The 22562-nt window shown below is 44.6% G+C and overlaps 1 protein-coding gene across 2 annotated transcripts; it reads left to right on the top strand.

Moving 5' to 3' along the window:
* Nucleotides 1–379: 379 nt before the first annotated feature.
* Nucleotides 380–19159, top strand: LOC135517122 (ATP-binding cassette sub-family D member 3-like). 2 transcript variants are annotated; one of them, XM_064941149.1, is made up of 20 exons: nucleotides 383–549; nucleotides 1985–2021; nucleotides 2144–2245; nucleotides 4478–4566; nucleotides 5257–5326; nucleotides 5846–5943; nucleotides 9516–9639; nucleotides 10015–10071; nucleotides 10175–10317; nucleotides 10470–10539; nucleotides 10680–10749; nucleotides 10975–11164; nucleotides 11392–11556; nucleotides 11728–11791; nucleotides 12117–12194; nucleotides 12332–12397; nucleotides 15052–15261; nucleotides 17045–17149; nucleotides 17345–17401; nucleotides 17643–19159. In XM_064941149.1, the coding sequence occupies exons 1-20, from the start codon at nucleotides 437–439 to the stop codon at nucleotides 17718–17720; spliced, it is 1986 nt and encodes a 661-aa protein (XP_064797221.1). In that variant the 5' UTR covers nucleotides 383–436; the 3' UTR covers nucleotides 17721–19159. The 2 variants fall into 2 exon arrangements, with proteins under 2 accessions (XP_064797222.1, XP_064797221.1); XM_064941150.1 differs by lacking the exons at nucleotides 15052–15261; nucleotides 17045–17149; nucleotides 17345–17401; nucleotides 17643–19159 and adding an exon at nucleotides 14405–14781 and having other exon boundaries at nucleotides 380–549.
* The last annotated feature ends 3403 nt before the right edge of the window (nucleotides 19160–22562 follow it).

The raw sequence follows: 22562 nt of genomic DNA, 5'->3' as shown, positions 1-22562 counted from the left end.
TGAAAGTGACTCTTACATTTTCCAAACGGTAGGCTGGTGAGACCAATACCCCAACCTATTCAGAAAATGTGTTTTCTGTAGATGATATTCGGCGATATGATATCATGCCATTGTTTATTTCCATGTCCTTGCTATAACCGAGCCAATATAAAAGCTGCACTCACACTTGCAATTACACAGCTTGTTCATTTTAACATCCTCGTGTCATATAATTATCCATGGGCTTTAGAATAAGCTACATAGCCGGGATAAACGGATAATTCTGAGGTGTTCTGCTTTTTCTAAGCCATAGCATGGTCAGTTATTTGAACCATTCCCTCGACCCTACTGACCTATGCTCTCACTCGTCCGCGGTGACGGACTACTCTCATTTGTTCCCTGCCCACTACCCAGCATGCCAGTCGGTGCGCACTGATCCACTGATACTGTCGGTAATATGGCGGCCGTCAGTAAGTACCTGACAGCTAAAAACTCTTCGATAGCTGGCGGAGTCCTACTCGTTTTATACATCCTGAAGCAAAGAAGAAGAAGAGGAGGAAAGTCAAGCGGGTATGTTGCTGGGAAAAAAAGTATAATCGAATCTCTGTTGTACTTTAATTGTGCGTAGCTCGACTGCCCATGCAATGGGTTATTGTGTCACAGAACTTGTGTCCAGCAAGCCAAGAAACGTTGTCCCCTTAGACGGGTGTAAAGTCTAAAAGTCAGTGAGATGTTGTAGTTGTATAATATCGCAGGTATCTATAAGAAACAGGAGTTGATGGCTGTGCATATCGCATGTTGTAGCATTAAGTTTGTGTTATTATATCTCTGTCTATGTAAATCTCCATTCTCATTAGCAAACAATAGAGGTCTTTATACCCCGGTGCAGCTGGAATAGTCGCAATGATGTGTATAAACCTTGATTTGCTCATGTATTATTATTATTATTTATTTTCATTTTAATGAGGCATTGACGCCACCGGCAGCCATATTGGTACTCCTCAAAAGGAGCGGTCCTTCCAATCAAATCTATCTATAAAGCCCTCCTTTCATCAGCTGATATCTCAAAGTGCTGTACAGAAACCCAGCCTAAAACCCCAAACAGCAAGTAATGCAGGTGTAGAAGCAAGGTGGCTAGGAAAAACTCCCTAGAAAGGCCAGAACCTAGGAAGAAACTTATCTGTCTTACATCCGAATTAGACGTTCATCCATCTTTCTCAAATGTCAAAGTGTTTAAGGATAAGTTTAGACATTAACTCTGAAATCTTACACTTAGGCATTAACTCTGAATGGTTAAGGTTTGGGATAGGATTAAAACAAAAATCTCCAAAACCACTTTCTATCACTGGATTCGAACTTGCACTCTTTGGAGTCAGAGGCTGATTCTCACTCCCATCCCCATATCAATACTGTCTTGTATGTCAGGTGACCTGGCTGGTCCTCCATTGGAAAAGAAATAGGCTTATACAGTATTTCAATAAAATGTTTTAAAGACAATCATGTGCTTTGAAGTATGCCTTTGTTGTCGTGGGGATGGTAACATAGTGCTTTAACAAATGTTTTTATCTTTCTATTTTTAATGTTCAGTTCACATAATATAATTTTTTTTTTTTTTTTTTTTTTTTGAAACCGCGGGCGGAGTACCAAAATGTCAGTCATCTAGGGTTAAAAACCTCGATATATTATTGGCTAATCACAGTTAATATTTCAACAATGTCAACAATGTTGCTTATTTTATTAGCAGCTTGCTGCCCTTTGATGTAATTTTTGAAAATGTTCTTAGACAGTTAAAAATTGCACATTAGTTAGAAGTTAAATGCTTCAGGACTCCATGTGATCTCTTTTCTTTTTTTTTTTACATTCAACCTTCACACCATTACACTCGATTTTATGATGATGAAACTAAATCAATTTTACCCTTGGCATTGTGTTCACTTGCATGATGTTGCACGTGTCTAGTTGGAACAGTTGTATCTGACTATGTGCTGTTTTATATCGTTTACAGCAAAAAAGGACGCTCAGAACTGGTGTTGAGCAATGAAGTAAGTACACAAGCACACATGCATCCAACAAATGTAAAAAAAAAATAATAATAATAAAAACCACTCATCGACATGCCACATTTGTCCCCTGACACCTGCATTTGGCTCTGTTATTTGTGAAGGACAAAGCAGCCAAGAAAGACCGTGCTGCGGTGGACTATGTCTTCTTCCTCAGAATCAGTAAGATCATCCGGATCATGGTGCCTCGATGGTTCTGCAAAGAGGTGGGCCTTGTGGTTGGGTTGTTGTTGTTCTTACAGACCAATATGGTCAACTGTTGAGCAAAAAAAAAGAAACAAGCTCCGAGGTGTTCCCAGTGGCATTTTATAAGTCAGTTATTATGTAATGTGTATAATATTATTGAAGGGGAAGTTCCACTTTTTTTTTTGTTAACATGTGGTCTTATTTTCATGATGTGGTTGTAGCAGAAAATTGGTTGTCACATTTTGCTGAGTCATCACTTGTGATTGACGACAATGCATTAATGAAAAGTTCTCCACGACACTCCTATTACATCAGAATCTCATTCTGGATGTCTCTGCACAAAATGTTAGACTTTTATTTTCTTCTTCACTGTGCCATAAATCCATGTTTGAATGATGCGGTTTACAACGACAACAACAAAAAATATGGATTTATGAGACGGGATTTATTTTTTATTTTTTTCAAGAATTGAGTGCAGAGACGTTATACGGAATGAGATTCTGATGGAATTTGAGTTGGTTTGGAGTGTTTTTGGAGAGCTTTTCAACCTGCTTAGACACATGTTCATAATCCATTGTAGTCAATGGCAAGTGAGGACTCTGTAATGAAACAAAATGTATGTATGTATAATAATGGTTTGGGGATCAACTACATGTACAGAAAGAGTGAAAATAAGGCCACTTGTAAAAATGGATAAACTTCCGCAGTAAGTAGATGTCAAGGCCGATAAGTTGTGTTCTGTAGCACCACATGATAAGCATTAAACCTTGAAGTAATTAGTCTCTGTGGTAATCGGCCTTGTCTTGTACAGATAGATCTGTGCTCCTTCATTGCGTCACTTTTACGGCCACAACTTATCTCTTCCCCTGTGCACGTTTGTCTCAACAGACATTTTAGTTCATTAAGTGTGATCATTGACAATTTGCAAACGTTTTATAATATTGCCTGAGCTTGTGTGTTGTATAAAATTTAAAATAAAAAAAACACCCAGAGCCCAAACAGACCTGTCATACTGATCAGTTTGTTTGATAAGCCAAGGTCACGATGATATGAAGTCTGTTGGGTGTATCAGAGTTCATCCGCTACTGAATGAACTCTAAAATGACTAGTTGTTAGATGAGGACAGGTCTGTTCTACCGGTCATGTTACTTAAGGACAGGTCTATTCTACCGGTCATGTTACTTAAGGACAGGTCTATTCTACCGGTCATGTTACTTAAGGACAGGTCTATTCTACCGGTCATGTTAGATGAGGACAGGTCTGTTCTACCGGTCATATTGTTAGATGAGGACAGGTCTGTTCTACCGGTCATGTTAGATGAGGACAGGTCTATTCTACCGGTCATGTTGTTAGATAAGGACAGGTCTGTTCTACCGGTCATGTTGTTAGATGAGGACAGGTCTATTATACCGGTCATGTTGTTAGATGAGGACAGGTCTATTATACCGGTCATGTTGTTAGATGAGGACAGGTCTATTCTACCGGTCATGTTGTTAGATGAGGACAGGTCTATTCTACCGGTCATGTTGTTAGATGAGGACAGGTCTATTCTACCGGTCATGTTGTTAGATGAGGACAGGTCTATTCTACCGGTCATGTTGTTAGATGAGGTCTACAGGTCTATTCTATTCCGGTCATGTTGTTAGATGAGGACAGGTCTATTCATGTTACTTGAGGACAGGTCTATGTTGTTAGATGAGGACAGGTCTATTCTACCAGTCAGTTAGATGAGGACAGGTCTGTTCTACCGGTCATGTTGTTAGATGAGGACAGGTCTGTTCTACCGGTCATGTTGTTAGATAAGAACAGGTCTATTCTACCGGTCATGTTGTTAGATAAGGACAGGTCTATTCTACCAGTCAGTTAGATGAGGACAGGTCTGTTCTACAGGTCATGTTGTTAGATAAGGACAGGTCTATTCTACCGGTCATGTTGTTAGATAAGGACAGGTCTGTTCTACCGGTCATGTTGTTAGATGAGGACAGGTCTATTCTACCGGTCATGTTGTTAGATGAGGACAGGTCTATTCTACCAGTCATGTTGTTAGATAAGGACAGGTCTATTCTACATTTGAACTGCCGTGTATTAGTCATTCATCTAGTTTGCTCATATTATTTACAATACAAACATGACATTGATTTGCTTAAAGAACTGTCCATTGCATTGTTTAATCTGTGTATTTAATCATCTGATGGGTTTGCTCATCTGGTCTGTTCCCTTCCACTTCTCTATTCCCTCCGTTGTCATCACAGACAGGATACCTGGTCCTCATAGCTGCCATGTTGGTGACCAGGACATATTGTGATGTCTGGATGATCCAGAATGGAACCATGATTGAAAGGTGAGAATCACTGAGATAGAATTAGAACGCTTTCATTCTATGGTTAGAACACTGACTTGCCATGTGACCTGTGATTCTTCACTATAGCTGGATGACCAATGAGTTTGGGGGATGTGATTGTGTTGAAGGGGGTTAAAATATGATGGTCTGGTCCCCCATGCACAGATTTAGCCTGAAACTGGACTAAGACGCATGTTCAGTGGAGATAATCATTTTTAAAGTGCGCTTTAGTCCAGGATGAAGCTTTTTGTCCAGGTCTGGGAAACCAGCCCCAGATCATATAAATGAAATTCCTACGCAGGAAAATACATGCCTTTCAATCTCCCACAGTGGTTTCATTAGCAGAGATATCAATGTACTACATGATTCTATATGTGTTATGTCATAGTTTTGATGTCTTCACTATTATTTTACAATGTATAAAATAGTTGTTATTTTTATGGAATGAGTAGGTTTGTCTAAACTTTTGACTGGTACTGTATGTGCTTGAGTTTAACTTTTTTTTTTCCCCCATGACCATCATGTTAGAGGAGTTGGCTAAAGCATAAACATAAACAGATCTTACTGAGGCTAGAACCTAGGCACTACCATTACAGGTGAAATTCATTCATCTGCCAATATCTTGCCTAGCTGTGTGTCCCATGTCACTGACCCAGTTGGTTCGTTCTTGTGCATGTTTTGGGTCTGCAGCGCAATTATCGGTCGTTCCAACACCGATTTCAAGAACTACTTGTTCAACTTTTGCAAAGTCATGCCACTTGTAAGTGTGTTTTTCTTTGGTATTTCATTGCATCAAACAATTGACTCGCTTTTTCTAGATGTCTGTGGATTTGATTTGCCTCTGATATATAAATGTCATATTACAGTAGTTAGTTAGTTTTACAACGCCGACTCCAGTCGACTTTCTTATTCTGTTGTAAATTCTCAGAGGTCGTAGCTTAATTAGCATAATATATTAACTGTATATTATTCGTATCCTCCCTTAACTCATCACTTCCTAATATCATTTATCAATAACCAGATAATAGGATCGATCATACATTCATATAGCCTGGAAAACTGGAAAATATTCTGTTTGTTATATATACGTTTTTACATTCTGTATCTTGTCCTCTAGACAATTGGTGTTTAATTTTCTCTGCATGCTTTGTATTCAACTGTCTCTTTGCCCGTGGATTGAACAAATCCAGATTTCATCTGTGTTTGGACAGTATACTAAGCTTGTAGGTTGTGTTTTGATGAAGAGCTGATGTTAAAGTGTATGTTTTTTGACTGACAGATTGCATTGGTGAATAACTTCTTGAAGCTGGGTCTGAATGAGCTGAAGCTGAGGTTCAGAGTGAGGCTAACCAAACACCTCTACGACGAGTACCTCAAGTAAGCTCTGTCTGCCGCGCCGCGCTGTCTGTCTGCCGCGCTGCCCTGTCTGTCTGCCGCGCTGTCTGTCTGCCGCGCTGTCTGTCTGCCGCGCCGCGCTGTCTGTCTGCCGCGCTGTCTGTCTGCCGCGCCGCGCTGTCTGTCTGTCTGCCGCGCTGTCTGTCTGCCGCGCTGTCTGTCTGCCGCGCCGCGCTATCTGTCTGCCGCGCCGCGCTGTCTGTCTGCCGCGCTGTCTGCGCCGCGCTGTCTGCCGCGCCGCGCTGTCTGTCTGCCGCGCTGTCTGTCTGCCGCGCTGTCTGTCTGCCGCGCTGTCTGTCGCTGCGCTGTCTGTCTGCCGCGCTGCGCTGTCTGTCTGCCGCGCTGCGCTGTCTGTCTGCCGCGCTGCGCTGTCTGTCTGCCGCGCTGCGCTGTCTGTCTGCCGCGCTGCGCTGTCTGTCTGCCGCGCTGCGCTGTCTGTCTGCCGCGCTGCGCTGTCTGTCTGCCGCGCTGCGCTGTCTGTCTGCCGCGCTGCGCTGTCTGTCTGTATGCGCTGTCTGTCTGCGCGCCGCGCTGCCGCGCGCTGTCTACTGTCTGTCTACCCGCTGTCTGTCCGTCTGCCGCGCTGCGCTGTCTGTCTGCCGCGCTGCGCTGTCTGTCTGCCGCGCTGCGCTGTCTGTCTGCCGCGCTGCGCTGTCTGTCTGCCGCGCTGCGTGTCTGTCTGTCTGTCTACTGCCTGCGCTGTCTGTCTGCCGCGCGCGCTGTCTACTGTCTGTCTGCCCGCTGCGCTGTCTGTCTGTCTGTCTGTCTGCCGCGCTGCGCTGTCTGTCTGCGCTGCGCTGTCTGTCTGTCCGCGCGCTGTCTGTCTGCGCTGCGCTGTCTGTCTGCCGCGCTGCGCTGTCTGTCTCGCCTGCGCTGTCTGTCTGCTGTCTGTCTGCCGTCTGCGCGCTGTCTGTCTGCCGCGCTGTCTGTCTGCCGCGCTGTCTGTCTGCCGCGCTGTCTGTCTGCCGCGCTGTCTGTCTGCCGCGCTGTCTGTCTGCCGCGCTGTCTGCGCGCTGTCTGTCTGTCTGCCCTGTCTGTCTGCCGCGCTGCTACTGTCTGTCTGCGCGCTGCGCTGTCTGTCTGCGCGCTGTCTGTCTGCCGCGCTGCGCTGTCTGTCTACGCGCTGCGCTGTCTGTCTACCGCTGCGCTGTCTGTCCCCGCGCCGTCTACTGTCTGCCGCGCTGCGCTGGCTGTCTGCCGCGCTGCGCTGACTGTCTGCCGCGCTGCGCTGGCTGTCTGCCGCGCTGCGCTGGCTGTCTGCCGCGCTGCGCTGGCTGTCTGCCGCGCTGTCTACCACGCTGTGTACAAGTCTACCGCGCTGTCTACTGTCTGTATACCCTACTGTCTACTGTCTGTATACCCTACTGTCTACCGCGCTGTCTACTGTCTGTATACCCTACTGTCTACCGCGCTGTCTACTGTCTGTATACCCTACTGTCTACCGCGCTGTATACCCTACTGTCTACCGCGCTGTCTACTGTCTGTATACCCTACTGTCTACCGCGCTGTCTACTGTCTGTATACCCTACTGTCTACCGCGCTGTCTACTGTCTGTATACCCTACTGTCTACCGTGCTGTCTACTGTATACCCTGCTGTCTACCGCGCTGTCTGTATACCCTGCTGTCTACCGCGCTGTCTACTGTCTGTATACCGCGCTGTCTACTGTCTGTATACCGCGCTGTCTACTGTCTGTATACCCTACTGTCTACCGCGCTGTCTACTGTATACCCTGCCGTCTACCGCGCGCGTGTCTACCGTCTACCGCGCGTGTCTACCGCGCGTGTCTACCGTGTATACCCTGCTGCTCTACCGCGTGTCTGTCTGTATACCCTACTGTCTACTGTCTGTATACCCTACTGTCTACCGCGCTGTCTACTGTATACCCTGCTGTCTACCGCGCGTGTCTACCGTCTGTATACCCTACTGTCTACTGTATACCCTGCCGTCTACCGCATACCCTGCCGTCTACCGCGCGTGTCTACCGTCTACCGCGCGTGTCTACCGTCTACCGAACTTGTCTACCGAACTTGTCTACCGCGCTGTCTACCGCGCGTGTCTACCGTCTACCGCGCGTGTCTACCGTCTACCGCGCTGTCTACCGTCTACCGCACTTGTCTACCGCACATGTCTACCGCGCTGTCTACTGTCTACCGCGCTGTCTACTGTCTACCGCGCTGTCTACTGTCTACCGCGCTGTCTACTGTCTACCGCGCTGTCTACTGTCTACCGCGCTGTCTACTGTCTACCGCGCTGTCTACTTATACCCTACTGTCTACCCCGCTGTCTCTCTAAACCCTACTGTCTACCGCGCTGTCTGTATACCCTGCTGTCTACCGCGCTGTCTGTCTGTATACCCTGCTGTCTACCGCGCTGTCTGTATACCCTGCTGTCTACCGCACTGTCTGTATACCCTACTGTCTACAGCGCTGTCTACCGCGCTGTCTACTGTCTACAACGCTGTCTACTGCGCTTGTCTACCGCTCTGTCTACTGTCTACCGTGCTGTCTACCGCCTACTACACTGTCTACCGCGCTCTCTACTGTCTACCGCGCTCTCTACTGTCTACCGCACTTGTCTACCGTGCTGTCTACCGCGCTGTCTACTGTCTACCGCACTTGTCTACCGTGCTGTCTACCGCACTGTCTACCGTCTACCGCACTGTCTACCGCACTTGTCTACTTCTACCGCACTTGTCTACTGTCTACCGCACTTGTCTACTGTCTACCGCGCTGTCTACTGCTCTGTCTACTGTCTACCCTGCTGTCTACTGTCTACCACGCTGTCTGTATACCCTGCTGTCTACCGCGCTGTCTGTATACCCTGCTGTCTACCGCGCTGTCTGTATACCCTGCTGTCTACCGCGCTGTCTGTATACCCTACTGTCTAATGTATACCCTGCTGTCTACCGCGCTGTCTGTATACCCTGCTGTCTACCGCGCTGTCTGTATACCCTGCTGTCTACCGCGCTGTCTGTATACCCTGCTGTCTACCGCGCTGTCTGTATACCCTGCTGTCTACCGCGCTGTCTGTATACCCTGCTGTCTACCGCGCTGTCTGTATACCCCGCTGTCTACCGCGCTGTCTGTATACCCTGCTTTCTTACCCGCTGTCTACCGCGCTGTCTGTATACCCTGCTGTCTTCCCCGCTGTCTACCGCGCTGTCTGTATACCCTGCTGTCTACTACGCTGTCTGGATACCCTGCTGTCTTCCCCGCTGTCTACCGCGCTGTCTGTATACCCCGCTGTCTACCGCGCTGTCTGTATACCCTGCTGTCTTCCCCGCTGTCTACCGCGCTGTCTGTATACCCTGCTGTCTTCCCCGCTGTCTACCGTGCTGTCTGTATACCCTGCTGTCTACCGCGCTGTCTGTATACCCTGCTGCTCTACCGCGCTGTCTGTATACCCTACTGTCTACTGTATACCCTGCTTTCTACCGCGCTGTCTGTATACCCTACTGTCTACCCCGCTGTCTGTATACCCTGCTCTCTACCGCGCTGTCTGTCTACCACGCTGTCTGTAATTGAACTCACTCAAAATGTGTGTCATCCACAGAGGATACACATACTACAAAATGGGCAACCTGGATAACCGTATCGCTAACGCTGACCAGCTGCTGACTCAGGACGTAGAGAGGTTCTGTAACAGCGTGGTGGACCTCTACTCCAACCTCAGCAAGGTACTGTAGTCTACACCTACACTATCATGCTGACTACTGTTTGTTTAAGACCGAAGTATACATTCTTGTCTATATCTTCTTGTGTGTGGTTCCAAGGTGTATGTTTAGGAATTTGTATGGTTGTTGTAGTACAACTTAGTCTATCATTAACTTGTTGTGTAAATCATGATATTGCTGAAAGCTGTTTATTTGTGTTTATTATTGATCCCCATTGGTTCCTGCCACGGTAGCAGCTCCTCCTCCTGGGGTCCAGCAAAAATGAAGGCAGTTTATACAATTTGACAATACATTGACAGATTTCGCAACACACTGTGTGCCCTCGGGCCCCTACTCCACCAGGGAGGTCATGTTAACACTACTGCATATCCCCTTTAGCCTCTCTTGGACATTGGACTGTACATCTTCAAGCTGACGTCTGCCATCGGTGCCCAGGTGAATACGAATTCAGATTCCAGAAGCAACCAATAGAATCCGTTCAGGTTTTTAGAATGTTCTGAAATATATTCTGTGTGTGATGTCACTGTTTCCCCCTCAGGGCCCAGCGAGTATGATGACCTACCTGCTGGTGTCAGGCCTGTTCCTGACCAGACTACGACGGCCCATCGGTAAGATGACGGTGACAGAGCAGCGCTACGAGGGAGAGTACCGATATGTCAACTCGCGACTCATCACCAACAGGTGTGAAGGCCTGGATCTGAGTACATCATGGGTTGGCAATAGAGTGCTTTTAAAAAATAAAATAAAAATGTTTTTACTTGTTAAATCACCTCTGTCGTGGTGTTTTAAAAAAGAGAACTAAATGATGTTTAACGTGTTATGTTTTGTCTTAGTGAGGAGATTGCCTTCTACAACGGGAACATGAGAGAGAAACAGACGATTCACTCAACATTTAAGAAACTGGTGAGTTACCATTAGTCCTGTGTGTCAGTCCAAGGTACATTAAAGCTCTGTATTCACTTCTGTCTAAACGGACAAACTGCCGATTTTTGTGAGTTTTAAAAAGTGTTTTAATAACGCTGTGATGCCTTCTGTCTTCACAGGTCGACCATTTGCACAAGTTTATCTTCTTCCGCTTCTCCATGGGCTTCGTGGACAGTTTGATCGCAAAGTGTAAGATCTGACGTTTTAAACCTACAGATTAATGTGTTGATATCGTCAGTTACAGAGAGAGAGAGATCTGTAAATGGCGGCCAGGTGATTTCTGCACTTCTCCCACTTGCCGCTGTCCACAGCCGCCACATTTTATCGTTGCTTGGCCAGACGAACATAAAATAACATCGTTCATTGCATCACCTCCTATACTAAACCGGTGCTTGGGTCTCTTCCTTCCCTCAGACATAGCCACTGTGGTGGGCTACCTGGTGGTGAGTCGGCCCTTCCTCAACCTCGCCGACCCCCGCCACATGAACAGCAGCCAACCTGAGTTGCTGGAGGACTATTACCAGAGTGGCAGGATGCTACTGAGGATGTCCCAGGCTCTGGGAAGGATCGTACTGGCTGGTAGAGAGATGACCAGGCTGTCTGGGTGAGACTTCTCTCTTCCCAATACACTATGATCCAATCACATATTGGATGGAATTTGATTAAATTCCATTTATAATTCAAAGTAGTAGCCTGTTCTAGACGCAGCCCACTAAACTGCCTTGTCTTTCCATGACCACTTCATTCTTCTGTCGGTGCTTTCCATGCTTTCCCTGCATAGTGCTTGGGTAGGAGGTGTTCTGAGCTAGGCTGGTCTCCTTCTTCTCCCAGGTTCACCATGCGTATCACTGAGCTCATGAAGGTCCTGAAGGAACTGAACTCTGGGAAGTACGAACGCACCATGGTCTCTCATCAGGACAAGGAATCAGAAGCCGTAGAAAGAGTCCCTCTTGTCCCGGGCAGCGGACAGATCATCAACGTTGACCACATCATCAAGTATGTGTGACAAGCCTCTGTACAAAAGCCTCTCTGCATTTCTGTACATGATATTGGCTGCATAAAATCTCTTTTAATATGTTACCCTCACTGAAGTTGTCCACGGCCAAGGGGTTTTCTGAGGAGGAGTGGTCAGTAAGAGCTGTGTCTTTGACTGTTTTGGTGCTGCAGGTTTGAACACACACCACTGGCAACACCCAATGGAGATATTCTGATCAAGGACCTGACCTTTGAAGTAGGCATCTCTTTCTTTTCTCTATGCTAGTTAAGTCTCACTGAGAACATCTGGTTGGGACAATAGACCTGTGTGTCGTCAAGATCAAGTTAAAACTAATATGACAGTGGAGTGCCTCTCTAATGAATGTGTGCCACTCGTTTAGTCATTCAGTCAGTTTGACATAAAGAACTTTTTTTTTTTTTTTTGTATTTTTAAAGTCGGGAATGTTCAAACCACTTTGATTTTAATGAGTGATGTTGAAGTATTGTTGACGTTTGAAGGGTCACGCTGGATGTTACAATGAGGTTATTCTTTTCTCTCTCTCTCTCTTTACCCCCCCCAGGTGAGGTCTGGTACCAACGTGTTAGTGTGTGGGCCCAATGGCTGTGGTAAGAGTTCACTCTTCAGAGTCCTGGGAGAGGTGATGAATGTTCCGTTTTATGTTCTATTGATATGCCTGTGGGGGATGGGAGTACTGCAACCAAATCAATGATTTGCGTTGACGTAACTTAAGAGTGATAAGCCCTGGAGATAACATTCGGGTGTGTTTCTCCATAGCTCTGGCCTCTGTTTGGAGGACAGCTGACCAAGCCTGAGAGAGGAAAGCTCTTCTATGTTCCTCAGGTAACTAAATGGACACCTTGAGTATTTTATATGACCAATTAGGCATGTAACGTATTCGTACCAAACCATTTGATTGGTCCGCACTGTAAACCCAACTGCGTTGTAGGCCTGTGCCTGTTGAGTAAAACCGAGCCGGGAGAAACATTTTCAAGCTTTACCGTTAAAACAACTAGAGCCTATGCGCACACATGATCAAAATTCAAATATTAACTGGCACAGTTCAAACTGTCCTTTTTGTGAGGAGCAGCAGGGAAGTACCTCTGTACTATGGTGAGTGGTGGGACATTTTTAGGAACATTTTGTCTTCCCAGTAGGTTCCAACCGCGATGGGAAAGAGAATTGTGGATTAAACGTTAACAGTATGCCTCAAACGCTCTAAAAGAAAAGCCAATGCAGCTGCCAACACCACCAATACGTTGACACGTTTTACACCGACATCAGCCCAGTATACCAGAGCAAGACATAAACAACAACACAACATCGTCTCCCTCTGCGTTCAAGCAGCCTTTTCTAACCGGCAGCTGATTCTATTTTATTTTATCTTTATTTAACTAGGCAAGTCAGTTAAGAAAAAATTCTTATTTTCAATGACGGCCTAGGAACAGTGGGTTAACTGCCTGTTCAGGGGCAGAACGACAGATTTGTACCTTGTCAGCTCGGGGGCTTGAACTTGCAACCTTTTGGTTACTAGTCCAACACTCTAACCACTAGGTTAACTGGGCTAAACTGGGCTAAAGAAATGACAAGAATGATAGACGGGCTATGTTTTATTTATTTTTTTGCAGTCTTTGGGTTTATAGCCGCGGATATGCGGCCGTTCTCGGTGGTTGAGAATACGGGATTTTCAGCACCTCGTGAAAGACTCACTCATTTCAGTAAACGGGTAGTACCCGCTCTATATAAGCAAGCCAAAGTTTTCAATTAATTGGCTAATGCACCTTGTGTTACACTTACTTAACCAGTGACAGCCCGTCACATGACCCCGGAGTCGGAGATGTACCGTGCTACAGACACGCCCCCCTGTTTATGAGAGTCACAAGTGTGAATCTGGCACTGAAGAAGGCGATGTCATGGTGCGTTCGTAAACCAAGTGGGAAGTGGGAATTTACCACACGCTACTGGGAAAAATCCACTTGAATGGCCCTCCGACTGGTAGTTACTAGTGGAGAAACTCGTCAGTCATCCTGAGCACGCACTTCTCCACACATGGTGACCTCTGACATCACCTACTAAGGAAATGGTCCCTATAACAGCATTTTCGGACAGTTAAATGCAAGAACACATTATTTATTAAAAAAAAGCAATCTATTAAATACAATTTTGAACTCTTATCGTTTGTTTACGAGCCTGACAACTGTACTTTTAGTTTATGGTTGACTCGACTTGTTGGCCATTAGCCAATCGCCGTTCTTCAACTCGTTCAATCGCATGAATGTATCCAACTAGCGTTTACGACTTCACAACTGGTAAATTCCCACCTCCCACATAGTTACGAACGCAGCATCAGAGTGAAAACTTGAGAAGCTCAAAATAACAATCCTGTCACAACAGACAATGGAAGGAACGCTGAACGTTGTGAACGCTGAACGTTGTGAACGCTGAACGTTGTGAACGCTGAACGTTGTGAACGCTGTGAACGCTGAACGTTGTGAACGCGCTGAACGCTGTGAACGTTGTGAACGCTGTGAACGCTGAACGTTGTGAACGCTGAACGTTGTGAACGCTGAACGTTGTGAACGCTGAACGTTGTGAACGGCATTTCATTCCCCTGCTGCACTGAAACCGAACCGTTGCCCCAAAAACTTAATGCATCCCGAACCGAGGGTTTGGTTACCGTTACACCCCTATTACTGTATTCTATTCCATGTTTTGGCAAATTGTAAATTGACAGCCAACTCTAGTCTGTCTGTTTACATCTCATTGTAGAGATCCTCCATGACCCCTGACCTCTTCAATCTTATTGTACAGACCCAACATGACCTTTTGACCTATTGAATCCTATTATAGAGACCGTATATGACCCCTGACCTCTTCAATCTTATTGTACAGACCCAACATGACCTTTTGACCTATTGAATCCTATTATAGAGACCGTATATGACCCCTGACCTCTTCAATCTTATTGTGCAGACCCAACATGACCTTTTGACCTATTGAATCCTATTATAGAGACCGTATATGACCCCTGACCTCTTCAATCTTATTGTACAGACCCAACATGACCTTTTGACCTATTGAATCCTATTATAGAGACCGTATATGACCCCTGACCTCTTCAATCTTATTGTACAGACCCAACATGACCTTTTGACCTATTGAATCCTATTATAGAGACCGTATATGACCCCTGACCTCTTCAATCTTATTGTGCAGACCCAACATGACCTTTTGACCTATTGAATCCTATTATAGAGACCGTATATGACCCCTGACCTCTTCAATCTTATTTACAGACCCAACATGACCTTTTGACCTATTGAATCCTATTATAGAGACCGTATATGACCCCTGACCTCTTCAATCTTATTGTACAGACCCAACATGACCTTTTGACCTATTGAATCCTATTATAGAGACCGTATATGACCCCTGACCTCTTCAATCTTATTGTGCAGACCCAACATGACCTTTTGACCTATTGAATCCTATTATAGAGACCGTATATGACCCTTGGCACCCTGAGGGATCAGGTGATTTACCCCGACACCTATGAGGAACAGAAGAGAAAAGGAATCTCTGACCAGGTGTTGAAGGAGTACCTGGACAATGTCCAGCTGGGTCACATCCTGGACAGGGAGGGGACCTGGGACACGGTCCAGGACTGGATGGACGTCCTCAGTGGAGGAGAGAAGCAGAGGATGGCGGTAAGACGGATGAGAGGAATACTTCCTGAATGGAATAGTTTTTATTCTAAATAAAAAAACAAATACAATCAAAATAGTTTCTCATACCTTTTTTTTTTTTTTTTTTTTTAACCTTTTATTTAACCAGGCAAGTCAGTTAAGAACAAATTCTTATTTTCAATGACGGCCTAGGAACAGTGGGTTAACTACCTGTTCCTAGGGGAAGAACGACAGATTTGTACCTTGTCAGCTCGGGGGTTTGAACTTGCAACCTTCCGGTTACTAATCCAACGCTCTAACCACTAGGCTACCCGCCACCTCTACACTCTAACCACTAGGCTACCTGCCGTCCCTCCACTCTAACCACTAGGCTACCTGCCACCTCTACATTCTAACCACTAGGCTACCCTGCCGCCCCCTCATTGGAGATACTTCACCATCTATTAGTTCACACACTCCTATCGTCAGGTTATCACCGAGTGACACCATACTGGCCTTCTAAAAACTAGGTATTTAGGGTATATGAATAATGTTTTATAGGATGTGACATACTGAAAATGTAGGAGGAGCCTAATTGGTTGCTTATTGCATTAGATTAAACTAAATACTACCATTTAGTACTCGGTATGTACACTGAACAAAAATATAAACGCATGACCTGAAATACGCGTAAAAAAAAGCGTATTTTTGTTGCAAAATGTGGGCACAAATATGTTTACATCCCTGTTAGTGAGCATTTCTTCTTTGCCAAGATAATCCATCCACCTGACAGGTGTGGTATATCAAGAAGCTGATTAAACGGCATGATCATTACACAGGTGCACCTTGTGCTGGGGGGACAATAAAAGGCCACTTTAAAATGTGCAGTTTTGGCCCAGGCTCTGTCGCAGCCGGCCGCGACCTGGAGGTCCGTGGGGCGACGCACAATTGACCTAGCGTCGCCCGGGTTAGGGAGGGTTTGATTCCTTCTCTCATCGCACACCAACGACTCCTGTGGCGGGCCGGGCGCAGTAACACTAACCAGGTGCACGGTGTTTCCTCCGACACATTGATGCGGCTGGCTTCCGGGTTGGAGGCGCGCTGTGTTAAGAAGAAGCAGCTTGGTTGGGTTGTGTATCGGAGGACGCATGGCTTTCAACCTTCATCTCTCCCGAGCCCGTACGGGAGTTGTAGCGATGATACAAGATGGTAGCTACTAACAATTGGATACCAAGATGTCACAAGTTTTGAGGGTGCATGCAATTGGCACACTGACTGCAAGAATGTCCATCAGAGCTGTTGCCATATAATTGAATGTTAATTTCTCTACCATATGCCGCCTCCAACGGTATTTTAGAGAATTTGGCGGTACATCCAACCGGCCTCACAACCACAGACCACGTGTATGGCATTGTGTGGGCGAACGGTTTGCTGATGTCATTGTTGTGAACAGAGAGCCCCATGGCGGGGCTATGGTATGAGCAGGCATAAGCTATGGACAACGAACACAATTGCATTTTATCGATAGGATCTCATCACGGTATCTCTGTGCATTCAAATTGCTGAGGCCCATTATTATTTTTTTATGTATCTGTGACCGACAGATGCATATCTGTATTCCCAGTCATGTGAAATCCATTGATTAGGGCCTTATTTGTTTATTTCAATTGAACGATTTCCTCCTATGAACTGTAAACTCAGTAAAAATCTTTGAAGTTGTCGCTTTTTATTTTTGTTCAGTGTAGTTTTCGTAATGTAGTATTGCAAGACAGATTTGGGACACAACCATTTCACTTGGTTTGATCTGATTCACGTGTGTCTGTAGATGGCTCGGTTGTTCTACCACAAGCCCCAGTTTGCAATCCTGGACGAGTGCACCAGTGCTGTGAGCGTTGACGTGGAGGACTTCATCTACAGCCACTGCAGAACGGTACGGACACCACTCAGGCCTTTTAGCATGTACTGCTATATGTCTGAGTGTTTTTACTTCTAAATCTGTCTTTTTATAATTCTCCAGTTTTTAATAAATAATAATATACGTTACGTACAAGTGGTCAGCTGCATGGTTCATCTAGTTGTTTGGTGTGGTTGTCTAGGCTGCTTATGCCTGGTCTGTTTTCAATAGGTTGGCATCAGTCTGTTCACCGTCTCTCACAGAAAGTCTTTGTGGAAACATCACGAGGTAAGATCGCAAACTTTTCTGGAAACACTGGGGGGGGGGGGGTTTGTGGCTACTGATGTGTCCATAAACTGTTGGGAATGCTCTGGGAGAATACTGTGGGACTCCTTTTGGCAGTTTTTAAAATATGTATATTTTGTTTGAATTTGTGTCATGTAAGCAAAGGTTTATTTAAGTTGCTCTGGTGTAACTTCAAACCCAAATCCTGTTTGGGTGACCTGAGACTGAGCTTTGTTTTTTCCAGTACTACCTTCACATGGACGGGAGAGGGAACTACGACTTCAAACCCATCACTGAGGAGACCATTGAGTTTGGCTCCTAGACAAACAACACACCATAATTTGGCCTAGGAAAAGTTGCTCACTAATTCTGCACTTAAAATACGTTTTTGAAGTAACCCTGTTTTTTTTTGTTTTCTTTTTGACAAATCCGTATTTAAAAGCTCTTGTTAGTCACGTGATTGTATATAACTTGTCATTTATGGTCCAAATTGGTCCAAACTCATGCAGATTATGAAATGGGCTAATCCAAATCCAGATGAATTATGTTTGTGTTATACAACTGTCAACTGAATCATGCTTCATAATGATTAAGATGAGTTAGACCCTACAGAGGACTCTAATCTGATGAATTAACACAGGGAGGTGGAGTCCCAGGTGATTGTTTCAGTGTTCTTTTAGACAAGTCACTGAGGGCAGGTAACAGTATAAACTGCTATCTTGTCTTTTTTTTTTTTAAGGTATATGTATAATATGCAAAATGAAGCTGCTTGTTTCCTCTCCATGTGCTTTCCTAGCCTGGTCGCTGATCTGATTGTACTGTCTAGGACCTGGCTAGTCCATCCTGGCCTTTCCTAGCCTGGTCGCTGATGTTTGTACTGTCTGGGACCTGGCTAGTCCATCTAGGCCTTTCCTAGCCTGGTCACTGATATGTTGGTACTGTCTGGGACCAGGCTAGTACTATGCCTTTCGTAGCCTGGTCCCATGATCTGATTGTACTGTCTAGGACCAGGCGAGTCCTCCTAGGCCTTGGGTTATGAAGCCTGACCTACTGTAGAGTAAAGAAGAAGTGTTGCCTGAAGCTGGAGAATCCCTGTCCCCAGGTGCTTCCTCTGTGGCTTTTTCTCAGTTTTGTCTTTCAGCGTGTTCTCACCTCCCTCTGAAAACGCATTGAAAGAGAAGGTCTGAGGAGAGGAGCCTTGGATTTTCTCCAATGTAGTTTGAGAAAGAGCTGAGGAAAGGGCCGATGAGAGGAGCCCGGTGTGTGTTCGAGGAAGACTCTGAATCACTCACATTTACAAATCATCTATCACAAATAAGTTTCTGCACAGCACTCGGTTGAATCCCCTGGACCAGGTTTTCTGTCTCCTGTCTTAGGCACTTACCTACATAATCAGTCATTCTCTCCAGCTGCTTGTAGCAGTATGTGGACTTGGCACTAGATGACAAATCGACTGATCTATGAGAATTGTGTGACATGTGTTGTTCTTCCTTGGATCAGAGTGGTGCAGTTGATCTGCAGAACCCAGAAGGCTTCCTCCTCTACCACAACAGTAACTACTACTATAATATACTGACTGTAGCAATGGTGATTAGTCTGTTATTGTTTTTTTTTGTGAACTGTAAAGAAACAGGCTCTGTAGAACTCATGGTTATATGGGAGAGAGACTGTAATATAGTGATTTGACTCTTTAAAAAAAAGTGCATGCACCTGCAATAAACTGTATCAACAATGCATTTTCATTAAAACAGAGAGACTGGACTGGAGTGTGTTGTTATCACAGGAACAGGGACTCTTTCAGTTGTTGAACGTTGCAGATGGAAATGCTTTAAATTGAGCCAACATAATTCCTTGTTCTAGTTGTCAGATAGGCATGTTTGTTCTACATAACATATTTCTATCTGGAAAGTTCCAAAATGTTATATCCTGTTGACAGTGTTTAGTGGGCTTCTGTTTTTTATGTCCTTTTTAAAAAAATCTCTAAAGGATTCAGTATTAAGTAGAAAGTAACACATTGTGAAGGGTAGGTAGGTAACTGAGGTAAATAGATAACATGAGGTAGGTAACACTGGTAGGTAACATGAGATAGGTAACACTGGTAGGTAACGTAGGTAACATGAGGTAGGTGGGTAGGTAACACTGTGGTAGGTAAAACTGTAGTAGGTAACACTGGTAGGTAACATGAGGTAGGTGGGTAGGTAACACTGTGGTAGGTAAAACTGTGGTAGGTAACACTGGTAGGTAACATGAGATAGGTGGGTAGGTAACACTGGTAGGTAACATGAGATAGGTGGGTAGGTAACACTGTGGTAGGTAACATGAGATAGGTGGGTAGGTAACACTGTGGTAGGTACAGTGAAGTCGGAAGTTTACATACACTTAGGTTGCAGTCATTAACTTGTTTTTCAACCACTCCACAAATGTATTTTAAACTGTAGTTTTGGCAAGTCTGTTCGGACATCTAGATTGTGCAGGACACAAGTAATTTTTCCAACAATTGTTTACAGACAAATTATTTCAATATCACAATTTCAGAGGGCCAGAAGTTTACATACACTAAGTGGACTGTGCCTTTATTAAACAGCTTGGGAAATTCCAGAAAATTGTCATGGCTTTCGAAGCTTCTGATAATTGACGTCATTTGAGTCAATTGGAGGTGTACCTGTGGATGTATTTCAAGGCCTACCATCAAATTCAGCGCCTCTTTGCTTGACATCATGGGAAAATCAAAAGAAATCAGCCAGGACCTCAGGAAAAAATTGTGGAACGCAAGTCTGGTTCATCCTTGGGAGGAATTTCCAAACGCCTGAAGGTACCAAGTTCATCTGTACAAACAATAGTACGTAAGTATAAACACCATGGGACCACGCAGCCGTCATACCGCTCAGGAAGGAGACGCGTTCTGTCTCCTAGAGATGAACATACTTTGGTGCGGAAAGTGCAAATCAATCCCAGAACAACAGCAAAGGACCTTGTGAAGATGCTGGAGGAAACAGGTACAAAAGTATCTATATCCACAGTCAAACGAGTCCTATATCGACATAACCTGAAAGGCCGCTAAGCAAGGAGGAAGCCACTGCTCTAAAACTGCAATAAACAAGCCAGACTACGGTTTGCAACTGCACATGGGGACAAGATCATACTTATTGGAGAAATGTCCTCTGGTCTGATGAAACAAAAATAGAACTGTTTGGCCATAATGACCATCGTTATGTTTGGAGGAAAAAGGGGGAGGGTTGCAAGCTGAAGAACACGATCCCAACCGTGAAGCACGGGGGTGGCAGCACCATGTTGTGGGGGTGCTTTGCTGCATGAGGTACTGGTACACTTCACAAAATAGATGGCATCATGGGGTAGGAAAATGTGTGGGCAGAACTGAAAAAGGGTGTGTGAGCAAGGAGGCCTACAAACCTGACTCAGTTACACCAGCTCTGTCAGGAAGAATGGGACAAAGTCACTCAACTTATTGTGGAAGGCTACCCGACACGTTTGACCCAAGTTAAACAATTTAAAGGCAATGCTACCAAATACTAATTGAGGGTATGTAAACTTCTGATCCACTGGGAATGTGATGAAAGAAATAAAAGCTGAAATAAATCATTCTCTCTACTATTATTCTGACATTTCACATTGTTAAAATAAAGTGGTGATCCTAACTGACCTAAGACAGGGAGTTTTTACTAGGATTAAATGTCAGGAATTGTGAAAAACTGACTTTAAATGTATTTGGATATGGTGTATGTAAACTTCTGACTTCAACTGTCGGTAGGTAACACTGATAAGTATAGGTAGTTGTAATTGAACCCTGAGCTTGGGACACATGATGGGAGGACAGAAACACACCTCCCTGAAGAATGATTGGCAATTGAGCATGATGCTCCCTGAATAATGATTAGATCTTGAGGATGACTCCTCCCTGAATAATGATTAGATATTGAGGATGACTCCCCCAGAATAATGATTGGGTATTGAGGATGACTCCTCCCTGAATAAATAATGATGAATAAGATATTGAGGATGACTCCTCCCTGAATAATGATTGGGTATTGAGGATGACTCCTCCCTGAATAATGATTGGATATTGAGGATGACTCCTCCCTGAATAATGATTGGGTATTGAGGATGACTCCTCCCTGAATAATGATTAGATATTGAGGATGACTCCTCCCTGAATAATGATTGGGTGAAGGATGAAGGATAAAGGTTAAAACTGCACCTCTTCAAACAATACCTGTGTTCTGTCCTCTGTGACATGTCACCGTTCTGAATGAACTCCATAGACTTTATCTGTTATCCTTCATAGATTTAGCTTGATGAGAGCTGTGACCTCACAGTATGTATTTGCTTCATGAGGACACTTGAGTAGCTCATAGATATGTCTCATACAGGGGCATAATGTAATGTAGCTAAGGACTTTTCTAATTCCAAATTTGAACCTTGGCTCAGAGTCATAAAAAAAAGTAACCTGAGTCGTAAAAAACAAATTGTTTTTTTTTTTTTGCCTTGAACGCGCCCTTTCTCGGTCTTACTGGGTGAAAGGTCATTGATATCCACTACAGACATTTGGCGTGTAGAACTACAGTACACACATGATGTGGCCTGACCATTCTTTCCCATCAAAATCATTAGATCAAGAGACACACTGAGTGAACCTTTATAGCCAGGCTATAGATTAAGTCAGGTGTTAAAGTTCAGGTGAAAAAAAAAATCTGTTTTTTATTTATTCATGTGCTAAATGTCTTGTTTTCATGTAATTGTATTCATATACCGTACAGTACCTGTCGAAAGTTTGGACACACCTACTCATTCTAAGGTTTTCCTTTATTTTGACTATTTTCTACATTGTAGAATAATAGTGAAGACATCAAAACTATGAAATAATGCATATGGAATCATATAGTAACCAAAATAGTGTTAAATAAATTGAAATATATGTTCTATTTTTTATTCTTGAAAGTAGCCACCCTTTGCCTTGATGACAGCTTTGCAAACTCTTGGCATTCTCTCAACCAGCTACACCTGGAATGCTTTTCCAACCTATGCTGATATCTTGTATGTAGCTCATTTATTTACATTCCAAATATACTATTGCAATCTTATACACCCCCATTGTATACTAGTTTGATCAATTAAATTGATTGTCTAGACTGATCGGCATTGGTTT

Source organism: Oncorhynchus masou, chromosome 28, assembly GCF_036934945.1.
Source record: "Oncorhynchus masou masou isolate Uvic2021 chromosome 28, UVic_Omas_1.1, whole genome shotgun sequence".
NCBI lineage: Eukaryota > Metazoa > Chordata > Actinopteri > Salmoniformes > Salmonidae > Oncorhynchus > Oncorhynchus masou.
Note: the sequence above shows the minus strand (reverse complement) of the source record. Positions and strands in the feature narration are given on the sequence as shown.

What these genes read in the sequence shown, in the direction of transcription:
- LOC135517122 (XM_064941149.1), top strand. Translation starts at nt 437, where the DNA reads ATGGCGGCCGTCAGTAAGTACCTGACAGCTAAAAACTCTTCGATAGCT. An exon ending in AATGGAACCATGATTGAAAG is followed by an intron (nt 4,567 to 5,256) that starts GTGAGAATCACT and finishes TTGGGTCTGCAG; the next exon opens with CGCAATTATCGGTCGTTCCA. An exon ending in AGCTCTTCTATGTTCCTCAG is followed by an intron (nt 12,398 to 15,051) that starts GTAACTAAATGG and finishes ATCCTATTATAG; the next exon opens with AGACCGTATATGACCCTTGG.